Consider the following 20678-nt stretch of genomic DNA (forward strand, 5'->3'; position numbering starts at 1 on the left):
AGGTCCCAAAAGGGCCCATTTAGGATGTCAGTGCTGGGCTGACTATAAAACTCACCATGGTTTCTATTCCCAAATTCCTGGATTCCCAGCTGGATTGCTCTGTCTTGAAACTCACAAGGTAATGAATGGTCTTTAATCCCTTCAACTAAAAAATAAAGAAAAAACACTGAGACAAAATTCCTATTTTCATTGGGTCACATGTCAGCCCCAAGAAGAAAGGGTCCATGGGGCAGCTAGGTAGCGTAGTGGATAGAGCACTGGCCCTGGATTCAGGAGGACCTGAGTTCAAATCCAGCCTCAGATACTTGACACTTACTAGCTGTGTGACCCTGGGCAAGTCACTTAACCCTCATTGCCCCCCCCAAAAAAAGTGGCTAAAGCCTGTCCTCTTAAAGCATTGTCTGCTTCACATGGGGAGAAAGTCTGTTGAACTCAGTATACATATGCAAGTTCACCATTATAATGATTTTTATGGTTTGTAATTTTTTAAATGGTTTTAATTGGATATTAGGGATGGAAGCCAGAGATCAAGGAGTTAAAAAAGTAATGGAGAGGTGACATATTTGTTTCTTAATAGGATGTCAGTAGGATGTATTCTTTTTCCTATTATTCCAAATAATTTATTTAATATTGGAATTAATTGAACTTTAAATATTCAATAATATTCACTTGTAAATCTGTCTGGTCCTGGTGCTTTTTTTTTTCCCCCTTAGGAAGCTCATTTATGTCCTGTTCAATTGCCTTTTCTAAAATAGTCTATTTAGATATTCTATTTCCTCTTCTGATAATCTGGGCAATTTACATTTTTGTAAATATTCTTCCATTTCACTTAAATTGTTACATTTATTGGCATATAATTACAGAAAATAACATATATGTTTTTAATCCATTCTTTTGTTTCTATTTTATGTGTGAGTTCATCCCATTCACATTCAAAGATATAATTACCATTTGTGAATTTCCATTATATTTTTACTTACTACTGTCCTTTTCAGCTTCTCTTTTTACCCTATCCCTATTACTTTATCCTTTCCCTTTACTCTCCTGTTCTTTATTCTACCCACCTCTCAAAGAATTCCTCTCTTACACTCTTCCCCCACCCTCCCAAATCTTAATCGACACAACATTCTTAAAGTCTTTCTCTCGCTAATCCACTGCTGGTGGAGTCCTGAAAAGATCCAACCATTCTGGAAAGCAGTTTGGAACTATGCCCAAAAGGCTATAGTACTGTGCATACCCTTTGATACAGCAACACCACTGCTAGGTTTATTTCCCAAAGACATCCCCCCAAAAAAGAAAAAGACCTATTTGTACAAAAATACTAATAGCAACTGTTTTTTGTGGTGGCTAAGAATTGGAAATCGAAGAAATGTCCATCACTTGGGGAATGACTTAACAAGCTGTGGTATATGGTGGTGATGGAATATTATTGTGCTATAAGGAATGACAACCAGGATGGTTTCAGAAAGGCCTGAAAGACTTTAGTGAAGTGAGCAGAACCAAGAGAATATTGAGCCCAGAGACATCAATATGGTTTGCTGAAATACTGTGAATGACTTAATTATTCTCACCAATAAAATGATCTAAGACAATCCCAAAGGACTAATGATGAAACATATTGATTGAACACAGACTGAAGCATGCTATTTTTAACTTTCTTTCATTTTTTTCTTTTATTGAAGTTTTCTTATACAAAATGACTAATATGGTAATGTTTTACATAATTGCAAAAAAAAAAAGAAGTAACTGATTAGGTTGACTTTGGTTAGCCTAGGGAGCCTCTAAAACAGAGATCTCATAATTTTTTGTGTCATACATCCCTTTGGCAATCTGATGAACCCTATGGGCCCTTTCTCAGAATATTTTTTTTGCCCACATTCATAATTAAAGGAAATGCTCAACTTCCCCAGTGCTTAGCACAGTACCCACCACATAATAATAGATAATAAATGTCTATTGATTGATTTTAGAAGTTAATGAATATAAAGATATATATTTTCCCATCCAAGTATATAGATGCCCTGAAATGCACTTCAGGTTATGAACACCTATGTTGGGCTATATATTTCCCACTCTCCAGGGAACTTCTAGAATTCTATGACTTTGTGGTCAGTCAATAAATCTGTACTGAATGAATAAATGGATGAGTAAATGTGTTAGCACATCTCTCTTTTAAGGTTGAACTATACCTTAGTTCTTTAGTGTGAAGCCCACATCCTCTATTCTTCTGCTCCCTTTATGTGCTCATCTTTTATAATACAGGTATGAAATAGGACTCTTTTCTTGGCTTGGATCCCTTTTCTACCTATGAAGGTATAGTTTCACTAGTTCTGGAGGTAGATGCTCTCTTTCAGGGGAACGGGAAAAGTGGATGCACCAATGTAGAACCTTTTCTAGACACTTGTCAGTGAAACAAAAAGGGGAAAGAAGAATGTTACTCAGGGTAAACACTAGGTAATGTACCATCATTTTGCTTAATTAAAAATTTTGTTGTTCAGTCATGTCTGACTCTTCATGACCCCATTTGAAGTTTTCTTGGCAAAGACACTGGAGAAGTTTGCCATTTTCTTCTCCAGATCATTTTACAGATAAGGAAACTGAGGCAAATGGGGTTCAGTGACTTGCCAAGGGTCACACAACTAGTATGTGTCTGAGGCCAGATTTGAACTCAAGAAGGTGAGTCTTCCTGACTCCAGTTCCGGTACTCTTTCCAATGTGCCACCAAGATAGCTGCCCCATACTCAAAATTTGGCTAATATTAAAATATTTTTCTACATTTTAAATTAAAATAAAATAAAAACTAGAGGAAACTTTAAATTATTTTTTCAATCGTCAGGGTTCATAAAGATGATTTCACAACTGGAAAGGAAATGTGATAGCACCCTTCTTTGATTCTCTTCCTCTCTACACTAATCTGACTTAATTGGAGGGCAAAGTTTTATTTACTAATTTCTGAATTTTAAGAAGCAAAATAGCTTACAGTTCTTATGTAGGTAGCTTTCCAAAAGAAGTCAGAAGAAACTATAATTTACAGACTTGGAATCAGTGATACTTATTTATAAGAATAGTTAATTTAATGACTTTAAAATTGGAAATTACTTCCAATTGGTATTTTTAAAATACTACATTGCTACTGAGGTTTTTTGTTTGTTTGCTTTGTTTTTTTTGTGGGGCAATGAGGGTAAAGTGACTTGCCCAGGGTCATGCAGCTAGTAAGTGTCAAGTGTCTGATGTCAGATTTGAACTCAGGTTCTCCTGAATCCAGGGCTGGTGCTTTATCCACTGTGCCACCTAGCTGCCCTGCTACTGAGTTTTTAAATTCATAATATTCTTTTTTGTAACCAGCTCAGATATAACCTCTTTCCATAGGTGAAGTTCTTGAGACCTTGGACAATGAAGGTCTGACCAAAAGTACCCTGGTTTATTTTACTTCTGACAACGGTGGATCTTTAGAGTCTCAAATAGGAAGTGAGCAGCATGGTGGCTGGAATGGAATATATAAAGGTAAGCCTTCTCATATTAATTCACTCTCAGACATTTGTTTCTGTGGTAGAACAATCCCTGCTCAGTTTTCCACAGCTGCCTCATTTGAGTGGGGAAAACCAGCTTGGAGAGAATGCATAAACTGATTCTAGGAAACCTGATCTGTTTAATTGTTCAAGGGATCTTGATGTGGTGCTTTCTGATTTCTTATTCTAAGTTTAGACAGTGGAAGCAAAGAGGCAACTCCTTGTCGATTCCATTAGAATGTTTCATGTGCATTGAACAGAAGAAGAATTTAGAACTTAATAAGGAAGTCACTACATCAGAAGAAAAACTTTAAAATCCCTGACTTTGATATATTCTTTTAAAAGAGATGATCTCCTGACACATAGACTTTAAAGTCATTCCCAAACAACTGGAGAAATGATGGCAAATGACAACTTTCTGCTTCTTACCAGCACTAACTCCAAGTATATTCTGATACAATAGAATCTTCATCATGTATGAAAAAATTCTGGGAGGGATACATGCATAAATATACTAAGAAGACAGAGAAGAACCAATTACAGTAAAAGTGAAAGAAAAATGAAGGAAGAGAAGGTAAATAGAATGCAGAGAAATGTGTGGATTTTGTGAAAAATTAATATAGAAATACAAGGAAGGAAATGATGCCGTTAGTTGTCAACAAGAATTTATAAAGTGCCTAGTAGATGGCAGGCACTGTGCTAAGTATTAAAGATACAAAGAAAAACAACAACAAAAAAGTCTATGCCCTTAAGGAGTTCACCTATTATGAAGAAGAAACCATGCAAACAACTATATAGAATAATTCAGAGATAATCAAAGAGGGAAGAAACTAACATTAAAGGGGATCAGTAAAAGGCTTCCCCCCCTCCCAGAATTTGGGACTTTAGTTGGAATTTGCAGGAAACCAGGGTAGCCTGAAGACAGAGAAGAGGAGAAAGGGAATTCCAGGCAGTCAATTTAAGTTCACAGGATAGGGAGATGGCAAATCTTGTTTTAGGAATATTAAGGAGGTCAGAGTAGAAGGATTACAGACTACTTTTAGGGGAATAAAGTGTTGTTAATACTGGAAAGGTAGGTAGGGACCAGGTTATGAAGGCTTCAAAAACCAAACAGAAGCTTTTGTATTTTGATCCTGAAGGCAATATGTCAGAGAGGGATTAGAGCCAAAACTTCACAAGTCCTTATTCAGTAATTTACCTGAGTTCATATTTGTCTCAAATAGAAGAACAAGCATGTAAAATATAATCCTGAGAAAGGTATGAACAAGCTAAAAATAATAATGTGAGTGATAATTAATCACCTTGATACTTAGAAAAGCGTGTTTAAGTCTTAAGAAATGTGAGAATCTACAATGAAAACTGAAATTCTCATTTGTCATAAAATGCTTGTTTTGAATGGGTTCCCCTCCCCAAAAAAGATATTTTTAATTCCTTCCCCTTTCCCCAGAAGAAACTAAATATTGTGGTAAACTTTCTCTTAAAACAAAGAAGAAAGATTTCCTACTCATAAACATTGTCACTTTTCTATTATTTTTTTAATCACGAATTCTGTTTTATTAAATTAAACTAAGGAGGAAAAGGCATGGGAGGCTGGGACGGTGGCATTCGGGTCCCAGGGATATTGCGGTGGCCTGGAGTCTTACCAGCAGGTCGTGTGATTGATGACCCTACAAGCCTGATGGATATCTACCCAACAGTGGCTCATTTGGGAGGGGGTGAAGTACCCCAAGATAGGTAAAGAAATATTTTTTTTTGACAGTGCAATGAGGGTTAAGTGGCTTGCCCAGGGTCATACAGCTAGTGTCAAGTGTCTGAGGCCAGATTTGAACTCAGGTCCTCCTGAATCCAGGGCCGGTGCTTTATCCACTGTACCACCTAGCAGCCGCCAAGAAATCTTTATGTATAATTCATTCCATATCATTTGCAAAAGGAACATCAATGCTTGCTGTCCTAATTTTAACTTGTGAAAAATTGCACTCGTGATTTAGTATCAACATTTACAGGGTATGAGATACAGTACCCACTATATTAATGTTTAATAGAAAGGTGAAAAGCTATGATTACCTAATTTGTATATTTGCCTGAATCTATGAGAGATTTCTCAAACTGGACGAGTCTGATTAAGACACAAGCACACAAAAAATTTAAGTCTAAATGATCTATCTGTTCTACAATAGAATCATTGTTTTAGTCAGCAAGGTGGGCAAAGTGGATAGAGCTTTTGCCCTAGAATCAGGAAGACCTGAGTTCAAATCAGATACTCACTAGCTATGTAACACTGTGCAAATCATTTAACCTCTGTTACCTAATCTGTAAAATGGGGATAAAAATAGCACCTAGCTTCCAGGGCTATATTAGATATTTGTAAGATGCTTTGCAAATTTTATAGCACTACATAAATTCTATTATTGTTATTGTTAATCAGAGGGGACCTTAGCAGTTGACAACCTCCTCATGTAATGAGGAAACTAGCAGGTAGAGAAAGTGACTTAAGTAAAGCCATTCCACTCGACAAACATATATTAACTGCCTGCCATTTTCAAGATATCATGCTAGTTTTTAGGGAATACAAAAATAGATAAAGATCCTGCTTTCAAAGAATACTCATTCATGTACGTGCATAAATACTCACAGACATGCACCCACTTATTAGGGAAGAAAATCCCTCTTATTCAGAGATTTTCAGTTAAGTGGAAAGCAAGAACTATATTCAGGAACATGTTGAGAATCAAATAACTTAGGCCAAATATATATATATATATATATATTTTTTTTTTCATTCCCTCTGTAGTACATTTCAGTCCAAAACTGGTACTACAGGTAAATTATTTTAATTATTTCTTTAAATGTTTGTATCACCTTGCCTTGGTTGATAATTAAATACAAGTGACCTTTAATATTTTATTTATTTATTCATTCATTCATTCGTTTGTTTTTGTGGTGGCAAACAGGGTTAAGTGACTTGCACAGGGTCACACAGCTAGTAAGTGTTTTGATTTGAACTCAAGTCCTCCTGAATCCAGGACTGGTGTTTTAACCACTGTGCCACCTAGCTGTGCCCTGCTTTTTTTGTAATGAGTAGAGACTAAGCATTTTTGTGGTGGGGGATCATAGTATTATAGCTTTACAACTGGAAAGGACATAAGATGTTATCAAAGCCAATCACTTCATTTTACAGGAGACAGGTCACATAGCTGGTAAGTGTCTAAAGGGAGATTTGAACCAGGTCCTCCTTACTAAAAGTTATCTAGTATGTTATGCTGCTGTATTGAATGAAATGTATAAACATATCATGCCACTCATTTCTAGTCTTATTATTATTTCTATTCCCTCAGAGTGATTGATGGCCGAGACTTGATGCCTCTACTTCAGGGAGAAGTTCAGCAATCAGATCATGAGTTCATGTTTCATTATTGTGAATCATATTTACATGCAGTTCGGTGGCATCAAAAGAACAGTAAGTAGAAGGTGTTCTCTGTTTACTATCAACAGCTTTAGAAGATACTCAGAATTGTATAAAAATAATTGTTTACTTGAAAAGCTAGAGACTCATATATTTCTTCTATTCTGGTTCATTCACTGGACCAATAATTTCATCAATACTGGGAACTACCGGATGAGGAAATCCCTTCTACCTATTTAAGTTAGCATTTTCTCTTTAACTTACAGTCTAAGAGAGTGACATAGAGCACTAAAAAGTTAAGTGAACTGCTTAAGGTAATGTAGTGGGGATATGTCAGAGGTATGAGTCGAACCCAGATCTTTCTAGATTTAAGGTGGCTAGGTGTCATAGTGGATAGAATGCCTGGCCTGGGGTCAGCAATACTCATCTTCCTGAGTTCAAATCTGGCCTCAGACATTCACTAGCTGTGTGGACGTGGGCTAGTCACTTAACGCTGTTTGCCTTAGTTATCTCATCTGTAAAATGAGCTGGAGAAGGAAATGGTAAACTGTTCTAGTATCTCTGCCAAGAAAATCCCAAAGGGGTCACAAAAAGTTACACATCACTGAACAACAACAAACTTCCTGGATGCATGAATGACTCTCTCAACTCCACCATGCTTCCCTTCTTAATTATGGAAATTTAAATGAAAATCTTTAAGTGGTTCAAATAATGTCAGGAGTGAGGCTCAAATAAATTGTAGAATCAGTAATATTCTCTGAGTTGTATCTTTAAACTCTGTCTTCTTCTTACAGGTGGCACAGTGTGGAAAGTACATTATGTGACCCCAATATTTCACCCAGAGGGTTCTGGTGCCTGCTATGGGAGAGGAGTTTGCCCATGTTTTGGAAAGGGTGTAACTCACCATGACCCACCTTTGCTGTTTGATCTCTCAAAGGATCCTTCTGAGGCTAACCCCCTTTCACCTGACACTGAACCCCTATTTGGTTCAGTAATTGAAAGAGTAGAACATGCTGTACAAGAACATCGGGCTACACTAACACCAGTTCCAGATCAGCTCAGTACTTCTAATAACATCTGGAAACCATGGCTTCAGCCATGCTGTGGCACATTCCCATTGTGTTGGTGTGATTGGGAAGATGACCACAAAAAAGAGAACATTAGGATTGTATAGGTGACATAAATGCTTTCATACCTTCACTTGAGGTACATATGGAGAACCACTGTAAAATTACCAATGGAGAACACGTTTTCCAAAATAAAATGCAATATGTTTACAATATCAACTAATGGGGCACCTAGGCGGTGCAGTGGATAAAGCACTGGCCCTGGATTCAGGAGTACCTGAGTTCAAATCCGGCCTCAGACACTTGACACTTACTAGCTGTGTGACCCTGGGCAAGTCACTTAACCCCCATTGCCCTGCAAAATATATATATATATATATATATCAACTAACAATTCTTACTACTATAAAACTTGTAACATCACAAAGCACTAAATCCCATAGGATAAATAACCTGAAAACAAACAAGCAAATAAAACTAAACATCTTATCTTTCTACCTCTGAAGGCTAGACCAGGACCAATACAGTCTTCAGAATAGAATTTAAGATGTGAGACTCTTTTAATCTATCCTGACCCTAGTCCCTAGACCATTTAAGAGATGACTGAGTTTCTCAATCTATTCCAGAAAAAGCTCAGTGTTTATAATAGTACACATTTTCTGTCGGTATCCTCAATTTATCTTATCTTTATCTTCTTTGTACATAGTTGTTTTCATGTTGTTGCCCCTATTTAGACTATGAGCTCCTTGAGAGCAGAGACTGGCTTTTAAGCCTTTTTTTTGTTTTTGTTTTTGTTTTTTGGTATCTCCAGAACTTAGCACCATGCCTGGTATATTGCATTCATTTAATAAATTGTTGCTGCCTGACTGATTCTTAAAGCATAATTTAATGTAAAATTAAGTCCTGATGTCAATTGCCAAATAAAACCAACCAGCTAAAGGAACTTTAGGATTGGAAATGACTGGTTGCAACCTAAAATGTTCTTGGTAATTTCTGTTAATAACTTTCCACTTTACATTGCACAAGGACGGGTAAAATAAAAGCTTCTATATCATTCCCAAACCACATCTTAAGAGTGTTGAAGTATTATAAATTAAAGTGTGACGGGGGCAGCTAGGTGGCACAGTGGATAGAGCACCAGCCTTGGAGTCAGGCGGACCTGAGTTCAAATCTGGCCTCAGACACTTAACACTTACTAGCTGTATGACCCTGGGCAAGTCACTTAACCCCAATTGCCTCACCAAAAAAAAAAAAAGTGTGACATTTGTTCCCTGCTAATACTTCTCTGTAACCACCCTATAGTGTAGATTCAATCCTGGATTCCAAAGGCTTTGCCAGTGGTATCCAACCTGTTTTGGTAGATCCTATGGATCTGGGAAGGTTTTGTCTGTGGGCTCAGTGGTGAATTTAATGTCTATAAGCTTGAGGAGGAAATAAATCCAGGTTTGAACATGTAGAGTTCAAAGTGGGTCATTTGTACAGAGGTATTCATAAACTGGTAGAAAATTCAGGTCTAATCTCCGAATAGAAGTTGGAGATAGAATACACTTGGGAGAAAATTTGAACAGAGATATAAAGGACCAGAGTAAAGAGAGTATAGAAAGAATGTTAACAGAGTATAGAGGAAAATAAAGAGAAAGGGATGAATTTGAAGACTTCAAGATATAACTTCAGTTGGGGAGAGAGTAGGAGGCTGTTGTTAGATGATTTATTTAAATTCTATTTCTGTCACTTCCTATGTGATCTTAAGCAAATCAACTAACTTTCTTCATTCTGAATTTCCTTATCTTTAAAATGAAGGGGTTAGATTAGATGAGATGGCCTCTGAGGATACTTCCAGCTATACATCTTTGAGGCATAGGAGGAGGAAGGACAATGAGCCAAGAAAAGGAGATTGACAAAAGAGGAAGAGAATTTGAGCTTTCTCCTTGTTGAATGAGACCATCTAGTAATATTATACATGAGGAAATTCAGGCCCAGTGCCCAAGATCACAAATTAGTTAGTAGCTTGGCCAGGACTAGAGCTGATGGTTATAGCTTTCTGAATCCTACTTTACTAGCAACTTGGTAGCTCAGTGGATAGAGTACTGGCCCTGGAGTTGAGATCTGAATTCAAATTTGTCCTCAGATATTTATTAGCTATGTGTCACTGAACTAGTTACTTAAATTCTGTGTGTCCCCATATCCTCAACAGTAAAATGGAGATAATAACACCCCCCATCCCCAGCCCCCCAGGGTTGGTATGTAGATAAAATAAGATGATTGTAAAGATCTTAACATAGTATCTGGCACATAATATGTGCTTAATAAATGGTTCCTTCCTTTCTATTGCTTTTCCACTATACTGCATGGCCCACTACTTTCTTCAAAGCTAAAGCACTTAACACTTATCTGAATAATTTGATCATATAGAAAAGTAACCCCAAAAGGCCTGGAAAGACTAATATGAACTGATGTATAGTGAAGTAAACAGAACCAGGAGAACACTGTGCACAGTGACAGCATTATTGTTTTATGAGCAATTGTGAATGACTTAACTATTCTCAGCTCTTTGGGACAAACTGCCTCAGTTTACCCAAATAACTCAAGGAGACCACCAAGTCAAGCAGACAAATTTATTATATTCTCATGAGAACAGGCAAACTCAATGACAGATTGAGCCACAATAATAAACTCATGCTTTGGATTTTTATAGGAATTTTGGGGAAGAAAGTCCCCATGTGCCCTGGGTGAGCTCACAATCTAACATCCAATCCTGTCTCACCCAGGGTGCATGCCTAGCTTGTGATCAATGTATAAAGACATGTATATGTGTAAGGGGGAAAAGGGGAAGGGGTAACAAGTCTGAGGAATGTCAAAGAAAAGGGGAGGCAGAAATCATTCCCCTATCTGATTGCAATTAATCCATGACAGGGACTAGGGGTCTGACATGTGTGTGTGGGGGGGAAGATGGTTACCAGACTGACTAGCTGGAGACATGATTTTTATTACAGGCCATAAACTAAGATGTAGCTGACACATGGGGAAACTAAGAAGAAGTAAAGTAAATAGTGCTAATAGGTAGAACTGACAAGCAATAAAACTTACTAGGGGGGCTGGGTATCTTCCAGATCCCATCCTCAGAGTTTAATCTAACTCAAATCCATAATCATCTCATACAGAACTGACCCAAGTCCATTATCTCATACAATCCCCCCTTTTTCTTTTGTTCAGAGAACACACATTGGACTTGGGTCACTGACTCTGAACCCTTAGAGACATCAATTATACAGGATTTTAGCCCACCAGTCCAAGTCCAATCCATCACCAGTCTCTCCTTTGTGAAGTTTCAGAATCACGGTCTTTGCTCTTTTCTCAGTGAACTGCTAGATCACCGTCAGCTGCATCTGTTGAATTGTACATTGTATCAAACCTATAAAGCGGGGGACTAAACAGGGACAAGTATAAGGAGAACTCCAAAAATTACAACTGAATACTTAATGCTGTCCCATAGGTATCTTTCAGGAGGTGAATTGGGGTCTAATTATCCCAATATACCGTATACTTGTCCAATTCTTGGGAAGACATGTAAGCAGTTTTTTGGTTGTTGTTTTTTTTTTTTGTCACAAATTCAATAGTGTCCTCTCAAGACTGGTTTTGTTAACAACCCCCAGATATAACACAAAGAACTGATATCAATAACTACCAATATTATAACAACAAACATGATTTAAAGTCTCTTTGTAATTTCAGTGATGTGCTCCCAGTGTCCATTCACTTAGCAATTTTATCTTTGACCTCAGGTGTCCCTATTAGAACCTTTTACAAAATAATTTTTTTAAGCAATTTTAATTTTAATAATACCTGTTTCCCAATTTTATCCAAGGAAAGAGTAATCTCTAACTGACCCCTTCCAGGCCTGAGCATCCACAACTGGACTTGGGCCCACCAGGCTACCACTACCCCACCCCTTCTTCCAATAGCTAAGGGAAAAGAGGGCAAAGATCTCTTCTTCTGTAACTGCTTTGAGCTGAATATGTGTTTAGAGCTGGTAGTGGAAGGAGAAGAAATCCTTGCAGGCCTGGTCCAGAGGGTGAAGAAGTGTATAGGCTGGAATTGCTACCATAAAATTGAAAGCCTTGAGCCTAGATAAAACAAACTATCAAGAGGTTAAAGAGACAAAGACCAAAAATTAAAGAGGACAACGATAGGGAAAAGGGACAAACCAAAAGAGTGAATCCAGGAGCCCCAGGATCCTGCATCAGGAGCAAAAAGCTGTTCACAAATGTCCTTCATCCAGTGAGAGGTGTCACGAATGCCCGATGCTGTTCAAAGCTTTACCTAGTTCTGTATCTGACAGACATTATTAACAACATATCAAAGGGTTACCACTACCTTGCTACATGCAAGCCATATAACCTAAATGTTTCACAATGCCACTGAAGGCAGAACCCTTGAATCTTTTCAAATTACAAATATATATATATATAAATATTTCACTTTATTTCTCCAAAAGTTTTCACTCAATTGTTTAAGATCTAATCCTGACATAAAACTTAGGTTACAAAATATCTTTGTTAAGAAGATGACCACAAACAAACTTACATAAAAGTTACAAAGTTAACTTCAATTCTAATAAAAGACTTAGGATGACACTTAACCAATTAATTTCAAAACAGTGCATATCAAATAAGTTGTCCATAATAAACCATGTTTGTATTACAGGACATGCTCTACAGACAGATATTATTTCTACATTACACAATAAACTGATAGTTGACCTCTCCATAGGTGTAACAAAACATTCTATAATTTACCCTTCTCTACTTTCTTGAAACAGACTCAAGATGTCTCTGGTTCAGTTTTAAAATGCATAGCTAATTACATACAGATGACAATGATAAATGCTTATACATTCTAGTTGTTTAGATTCTGAAAGGGATTAGAATTTCTAAGCCAAATAGCTTGAATCTTATACTTGCATCTCACCCAGATGCTACAGTATTAATCTAGGGATGAAGAGACAATATTGTGTTCATGCTTATCAAGTGAACTTGCCATAAAAGAAAAAGAACAAAGCTCTGAGGGAAAGGTACTTCCCAACTCCCAGTAGAAGTTTTGTAGACAGCCAATGCAATATGCCAGACTTAACATCAGCCAGGTGGGAAAGTTTACATTCCATATGTAATATTTGGAGAAACCTAGTCAGAAGACCCCTATCTCAGCCTTTGCCAAACAGTCTCCCAGCCTTTCCCAAGAGAACTCCACCTGCAGTGCACACATGTAAAACCCCTATAGGGTTGCTGGTATCATGGATCATATGGCTCACCATTCCTTGATAGTGTTAAGGGCTAAAATTCTAGTTAAACTGTCTAAAATATCTAATGAGTGGTCGCCAATAAATTATAAGCTTTAGCAAGAGTTAGACTTTTAAGCATTTATTAAGGAGAATAAGAATTTGATAAAGAGAGAAGAAAGGCCTAGATTCCTATCTATTAAAGGGAGAGCGCATTTCTAGCTGCCTTCTCCACCAGCATCCCCAGGAAAGAGAGTGAGAGTGAACGCCAGTCTCTTCCTTCCTCCTCCCACTAGCCCTCATCACTTCCTGACGCCAAAGAAAAGACTCCTGGTCTCGCCCTCAAAGACCTTCGATTCATGGGCAGAACTCTTCTACAGTAAGTCTCCAGCAGGTGGCATCATTCCAATCGTTACAATAGTCATAACTGGAGTCAGACTCAGAGCAATAATGATTAATAGTCCCATTACATCTTAAATAGCAAGTCCCAATAATCAGTACTAAAAGTGAATTCACTTCTCAAGGATCACATATCCTAGACAGCAAGTATTAATTATACTTGTGCTTAAATAGGTTTTTCATCCCTAGGTTAGCATTACACAAATGAATCTGCTTTGAGATGCTCAATAACAAGCAATGGTTGAAATGAGTGTAAGCAACCCTAAATTGCGTATTGAGAACAAACTAGAAAATGTCCCACACAATAGCACATAGTAAAACAGATTTAGGTATTAAACATAAGATGTTGTCCTCAGAATTCCCCTAAACAATGGGAACATCTTTAAAGTTACAACTAGTTTGCATGTGTTTCTACACAGGTTCTAATTCCAATTAATTATCAACATAAGAAAACTCAGATTCCCCATTAAGATGATATAAGATAGCTCATAAGTTACTATTGTTCACTAACATGTCATACATGACAAGTTCAGGCACCAATCTGACTATTCCTTAGCACCAATAAATTCATATCAAAACAGCAAGATGGGGGCAGCTAGGTGGCACAGTGGATAAAGCACTAGCCCTGCATTCAGGAGTACCTGAGTTCAAATCCAGCCTCAGACACTTGACACTTACTAGCTGTGTGACCCTGGGCAAGTCACTTAACCCCCATAGGCCCGCAACAACAACAACAACAACAACAAAAACCAGCAAGATCTTTCTCATAGCTTACTAGATATTTAGATGTTCTAGTATTAATTCAATAACCACTGGATTTAATATTGCAATAACAAACTTCCACTTTGTCTACTTGTTTCCTGCACACTAAGCAAGCCACAACTGCCTGTCAAGCAAGGGTATACATCCCTTTGCACATCCAGTTTCTTAATATCACATCACACATACCCTGTACATCCCAGTGACTTCCTTGGTGTAATTGTGGAAAAATCTGTCTCATAATAGGAGCAGGCAATACTACTCTCCCATCTGGCATCTCCGAGCCTTTGTCTTTTTTCCACACTGCCCTGATTTGTTTTGCAAAAGCCTGCTCCTCTTTTGTTCCTCTATTTGGGATTCCAACCAAGTCCAGGGGACTTAGAGGTAACACAGGCTCTGCTCTGGGTCCCCCTTCCCCTGCTTCTTTCACCATTTCGTCTGCAAGACGGTTTCCTCTAGCCTCAAATGAATTCCCTTTCTGATGACCAGGGACATGTATAGTAGCTATTTCTCTGGGGAGCTCTAATTTTTTTTTTCAACACTTGGGTTAGCAATGTTACATGAGCTAATTCTTTTCCTTTGCTGTCTATCATCCCTCTTTTTTCCCATATTTTTCCAAACACATGAATCACACCCCATGCATATTTAAAGTCAGTGTATATGCTCCCTTCCTTGTCTTCCAATATTTGCAAAGCTCGGTTCAATGCATATAACTCACAAGTCTGGGCTGACCAAGCATCAGGAAGTCTTGCAGCCTCTACCACTGAGTCAGAATCGCCATCAATTATAGAATATCCACTGTGTCTTTTCCCATCAATCACTCGGGAGGACCCATCCACAAAAAGGTTACTATCCCCCTGGGATTTGGGATTCCTGAAGGTCCTCTCGTGCTATTATGTGATAGCTTGCTCTCTGAGCCTGCATCCTGGGTACTAGAGAGGAAGTCAGCAGGGTTCAAACTAGGATCTGTGTTCCTAATTAAATCATCCCTTTCCCAACAGGATAGCCTCATATTTTAAAATCCTTGAATCTTTCAGCCAGCGCCCAGCTCTTTGACTCAGGATGGCCCGCACCTGGTGGGGAGCACTATCAACCCTCCCCCAAAAGTCAATTTCTTACTTTCTTCCACTAGAACTGCAGTGGCTGTGTGACTGCCTGCATGCAGTTTAGCCACCCCTGGGCTACTGGGTCCAGGGTTTTTGATAGAAAGGCCACCCACCTCTTTTGTCCTCCCCAAACCTGAACCAAAACTCACAATGCTTTTCCTTTGTCAGCATTAACAAAGAGATGAAAGGGTTTCTGTAAAGAGGGGAGGACCAACACAGGGGCTTTTACCAAAGCATTTTTTTTAATTTTTCAAAACTTTCTTCTTCCAAAAAGTTCCAAACTAATGGATCAGGGGCCTCCTCTAACAACATCTTGTACAAAGGGAGAGTCATTACTGCATAAGACTTTATCCATAATCTGCAATATCCAACCAGTCCCAAAATTTCCTGAGATCCCTCTTACTGTAGGGTCGACTGGCACATAAAATAGCAGAGATTCATGCTGGATCCAACCTTTGCTTTCCCTCTCTAATTAAGTGCCGCAGGTATCTCACCTTCTTCTCTGCAAACTGCAGTTTTGTTTTGGAGACCCTTAACCCCTGCTTTCCCAGATAATTCAAGAGTTTAATTGAAGCTTCCACTACCAAAGTTCTTTTATTCACACTTAGCAACAAATCTGATTTCCTGACTGGAAGTATGGGAGTATTATAGGGAGAATGTGTGGGTTCCAGAAAAGCTTTTTCCATTAATTAATAAAATTTCACAACTCACAGTAGGTTTGGACATGATAGTTATCAATTTCAAATTGCCATTGCAACAAATTATCTTGCAAATAAGATAGAAACCCTTCTAAATTACACATGTTACATTCTATCCTGAAAATATCTTCTTTTTCCCTTTTTTAAGAAACAGCTTAAAATTTATCCTTATGTGAAAAGAAATATTCACCAACCCTTCATGACATAAAATACTTTCAAATGCTAAATATATCTCTCTTATTCAATCCTCAACTTTGGAAAGAAACCTTTAAGATTGTGTTATGGGGGAAAATGGGGTGCGGGTTTGGGTTAAGGGCTGGGGTTCTTAGGAATTCCTCTTTAAAGAATTACACCCTCTTGCACACAAAAGCAGTTAAAAAAAGATGGTAGTTTATTTAGGGGCAAGGGAAGGGAAGGGGGGAGGGAAGGGAAACCATGAAAGAAATTCCTGGACTTCTTATGGGGAGATAGGTATGGAACAAAACACATGGCTCTGAGGTACCAATCTCCTCGAGCAGGAGGCTGGTAGGTACTTTTATAGGGGACTGAGCAGGGAGTGACCATCTGCCTGTGGAAAGTTCCTTTAGTGAGGGAGTGTTGTGGGAAATTCTGATGGAGAAACCCAAACGGCACTCAGGAATAAGGAAGAACAAACTGTTGGGCACTTTTCCTTTACATATTACAAATCACCTTGAGGTGGTCAAAACTACATAAATAGAACATCACAGTATATATTTCACTTAGAATTAAATCAGAATTAATTCAATTAAGCCTGAATTTGTTTTCTGAATGATATCATATAGAACCTCATTGATAATTTCATTTTAGTATTAATTCATCCCAAAACTATAAATAAAAAGGTTTATTATTTTTTAAAAGCTTCATTTTCCCTCTAATAATAGGAGCTAGCATTTATATAGCACTTTAAAAATTGCAAATTGTAGGGGGAATGTGTGTGTGTGTGATGGGAAGGTATTTACCATATAGGTTATGTGTGTCCATGTGGGTCCATCCAGTTCTAGCTTATCTGGAAGCAGACATAAGTAGATATTTCTCCCCTGCTCATATTTCTCCAAAAGAAACTGATTCTGGGGCAGCTAGATGGCGCAGTGGATAGAGCACTGGCCCCGGAGTCAGGAGTACCTGAGTTCAAATCCGGCCTCAGACACTTAACACTTACTAGCTGTGTGACCCTGGGCAAGTCACTTAACCCCAATTGCCTCACTAAAAGAAACTGATTCTAACCAGAAAGGGAACAAGAGATCTGCACCAGCGTCTGCACATTCTGATCTACTCAGAGAATGGGTACTAGACTAGAATTCTATCTGTCCCCACCCCCAAAAAACATATTGTTAGTCTTGGGGAAATCATTTACAGACTCAAGTTGAGTTTCTGATTTGCCATCCCTTAACAAAGGATGTCCTCAAGCTATGTATCTGAGGTTTGACTATACACCAAATGCCAGTTTCTCTTAAGCAAGAGCAAATTCAAGCCCATAGCTAAGAGAAATCAGAGAAAATACACAGATGAGAATAAACTAGTGTTGAATATGAAAAAATATTGCTTTTGTATCTGCCTGTCTCCTACAAACAGATCAGAGAAATAATGTTTAATTTCTCCTACAAATTAATAAACAGATCAGAGAACTTATAATATTATATCTTCTACTAACTAGAAAGAGTACGTGTTATAACTGCCTGTCTCCTACAATGAACCAGATCAGAAAAATAATGTTTAATTTCTCCTACAGAGACAGACAGAAAAAACATACCCATCCTCCTATGAAAACAGTTCAGAAACAGACAGAAAAACATAAATATCAATTTAATATTTTATTGTCCCAAGAAGAAAGTTAACAAAACACATGATCCCGTGAAGACTTCCCTCCTAAGAGAAAAGCTCAGAGGACTCCCCATTTCTGAGGGGATATAAGGTTTTAGTTCCCTGATTACAGGGTGTTGTCAGTTCCAATAGTATGATACAGAAATCAACCCAGAAGCAAAAAGTAGTTTAACAATTTCAGTTATTACATGTATGGAGGAAATACAGAAGTATCATGATAAGACTACAGGATTCCAAAAAAAGGCTTGGCAAGGATGAGGATGCCCAGATGTTACCGTAAGATAGGGACTTACTATTCTGAGGGAAAAGAAGTCATTAGGTAAGGTCTTTTATCTGATGCTAGCTATCTGGGTTCAGGTTTGGAGTTCAATTGAAGGACATTTTGCTCCTATTAATCCTATTAATCCAGGGTTTCATAAAACTCCTTTTGGATTATAAAGTACCTCCATCAAATCCAGGTGATCCATATATTCATATTAACACTAGACAATACACAGCATGAATGAGCTCTTCCCCCTGGAGAGAGATTTCAGCTCAAGACAGACAGAAAGACAGAGACAAAGACAGAGACAGAGACAGAGACGGAGACAGAGACAGAGAGAGATAGAGAGATTGGATACTGAGTCACAGATCTCATCCCAAGGGTAAATTCCAAGTCTCTAGTATAGTAAACTGGTGACAGGGACATGATCAAGGTACTGGCTCCTCCACGTGTCTGCTTCTTTCCAGAGTCTTTCCCTTTAGGGATCTCTCTTGAAGAGAATCTGGAAGCATGTGTATTCTCTTTTGAAGCCAGAGGATCAAGTTGTCTCCTCTTTAGCTCTTGCTAATTCTGCCCCACATACAGGCATGGAAAAATTAATCTCCTCCAATGAGGTGGGTCTTATGGGAATAGGCTTTGGGCCATAGGTTTCATAAATAATTTCATCTTTACAACAACCCAGGTGGAAGATACCATCATTCTTTCCATTTTACAGTTGAGGAAACTGAGGGTAAGTGACTCCTTCAAGGTCACACAGCTGGTTAGTGTCTGAAGACAATGTTGTACTCAGGTCTTCTTGACTTCCAGTCTAATACCCTATCCACTGAAACACATAGCTTCCTATAAATAGTTGTCCTTGATTTTCCTGATAATTGTCTTCAAATCCCCACTTCACTTTATCTGTATAGCAGTTGATCATATATAATGTTTACATGTTTTACCTCATTTGATACTTACAGAGACTCTATGAAGTCTGTACTTCAGGAATTATCTTCATTTTACAAGTGAGAAAACTGAGGCTTAGAGAGATTCATTGCCTATAGTAGCCCAGCTACTAGTGAGTCTCAGAGGCAGAATTCAAATAAAGCTTTCTCTTAAATAGAAATCAGGTACTCTTTTCTGCTACCCCATATTGCCTCAATGTAACAAGCACCTTGTTTTTCACATCATAAAAAGGTCGCTTCTATTTAAAGTTCTAGAATTTCTCAAAAGAGATTTTTGTCTGTTTTCTTTTAACAGAGAGTATTTTTAAACCCTTTGCGGTGGGTGGATTTTGGGGAGGATATTAAAATCCATCAATTCCTAAAAGATGAGAAGTGATGAGTGTTAACCTGGAAATTAAGGAAAAAATCAATATAGGAGAAAATAAGGTCTTTAATCAGGGCAGAGGAACTATAGCTCAGAAGCTAGGAATACCCAAAGATGTGAACAGAGGACAGGGTTTTTATAAGGTGACAGAACTATTCAATGTAAATGAACCTTTTTACATAATAACCTAAAGTCCAGGAAGTAAAAAAAATTATGCTTCAATCTGTATTCAGACACCATCAGTTCTTTCTCTGGGGCTGAATAGCATTCTTCATCATAAGTCCTTCGGAGTTGTCTTGGATCACTTTATTGCTGAGAATAGCTAAGTCATTCACAGCCGATCATCTTAAATTATTGCTGTTACTTTATACACAGTATATTTTGTACCTATAAGTACTTTTCCTTTTTTTTTAATCTCTTTTTGGTAGTGGTAGTGGTAGTGGTATTGCTAGGTCAAAGAATATGCATGGTTTTATAGACATTTGGGCATAGTTCCAAATTGCTCTATAGAATGGTTGAATCAGTTTACAACTCCAGTGCATCAACATCTTGTTTTTCCCACATCCCCTCCAATATTTGTCATTTTCCTCTTCTGTTCTATTAACCATAAAAGGTGTGAGGTCATACCCCATAATTGTTTTGATTTGCATCTGTCCAATTAATAGTCAGTTAGAGCTTTTTTTATATATATATGGTTATAGATAGCTTTGATTACTTCATCTGAAAACTGTTCATATCTTTTGATCATTTATCAATTGAGGAAGTGGGCTAACTATATTTCCCTCCATCCTATTCTCTCTCCCACCCCATTTATTCTATTCTCTTCCTCCTTTCACCGGGATCCCTCTCAAAAGTATTTTGCTTCTCACTACCACCTCCCCATGTCTTCCCTCCCTTCTATCAACCACCTCACACCGTCTCATTCCCTTCCCCTCCTACTTTCCTGCAAGGTAAGATAGAGTTCCATACCCAATTGAGTGTGTATGTCATTCCCTCTTTGAGCCAATTCTGATGAGAGTGAGGTTCACTCACTCCCCCTCACCTCCCCAT

The 20678-nt window shown here is 38.0% G+C and overlaps 1 protein-coding gene across 1 annotated transcript in view; it reads left to right on the plus strand.

Annotated features, from left to right (window-relative positions):
- Positions 1–8290, plus strand: part of ARSL (arylsulfatase L) — a 49925-nt gene extending 41635 nt beyond the window's left edge. The window contains exons 10-13 of the mRNA XM_043995943.1: positions 3370–3504; positions 5081–5243; positions 6845–6966; positions 7707–8290. Of these exons, the coding sequence (XP_043851878.1) occupies positions 3370–3504; positions 5081–5243; positions 6845–6966; positions 7707–8086 (800 nt within the window). The 3' untranslated portion in view covers positions 8087–8290. The remainder of the gene's footprint in view (positions 1–3369; positions 3505–5080; positions 5244–6844; positions 6967–7706) is intronic.
- The last annotated feature ends 12388 nt before the right edge of the window (positions 8291–20678 follow it).

Source organism: Dromiciops gliroides, chromosome 3, assembly GCF_019393635.1.
Source record: "Dromiciops gliroides isolate mDroGli1 chromosome 3, mDroGli1.pri, whole genome shotgun sequence".
NCBI classification, from domain to species: domain Eukaryota; kingdom Metazoa; phylum Chordata; class Mammalia; order Microbiotheria; family Microbiotheriidae; genus Dromiciops; species Dromiciops gliroides.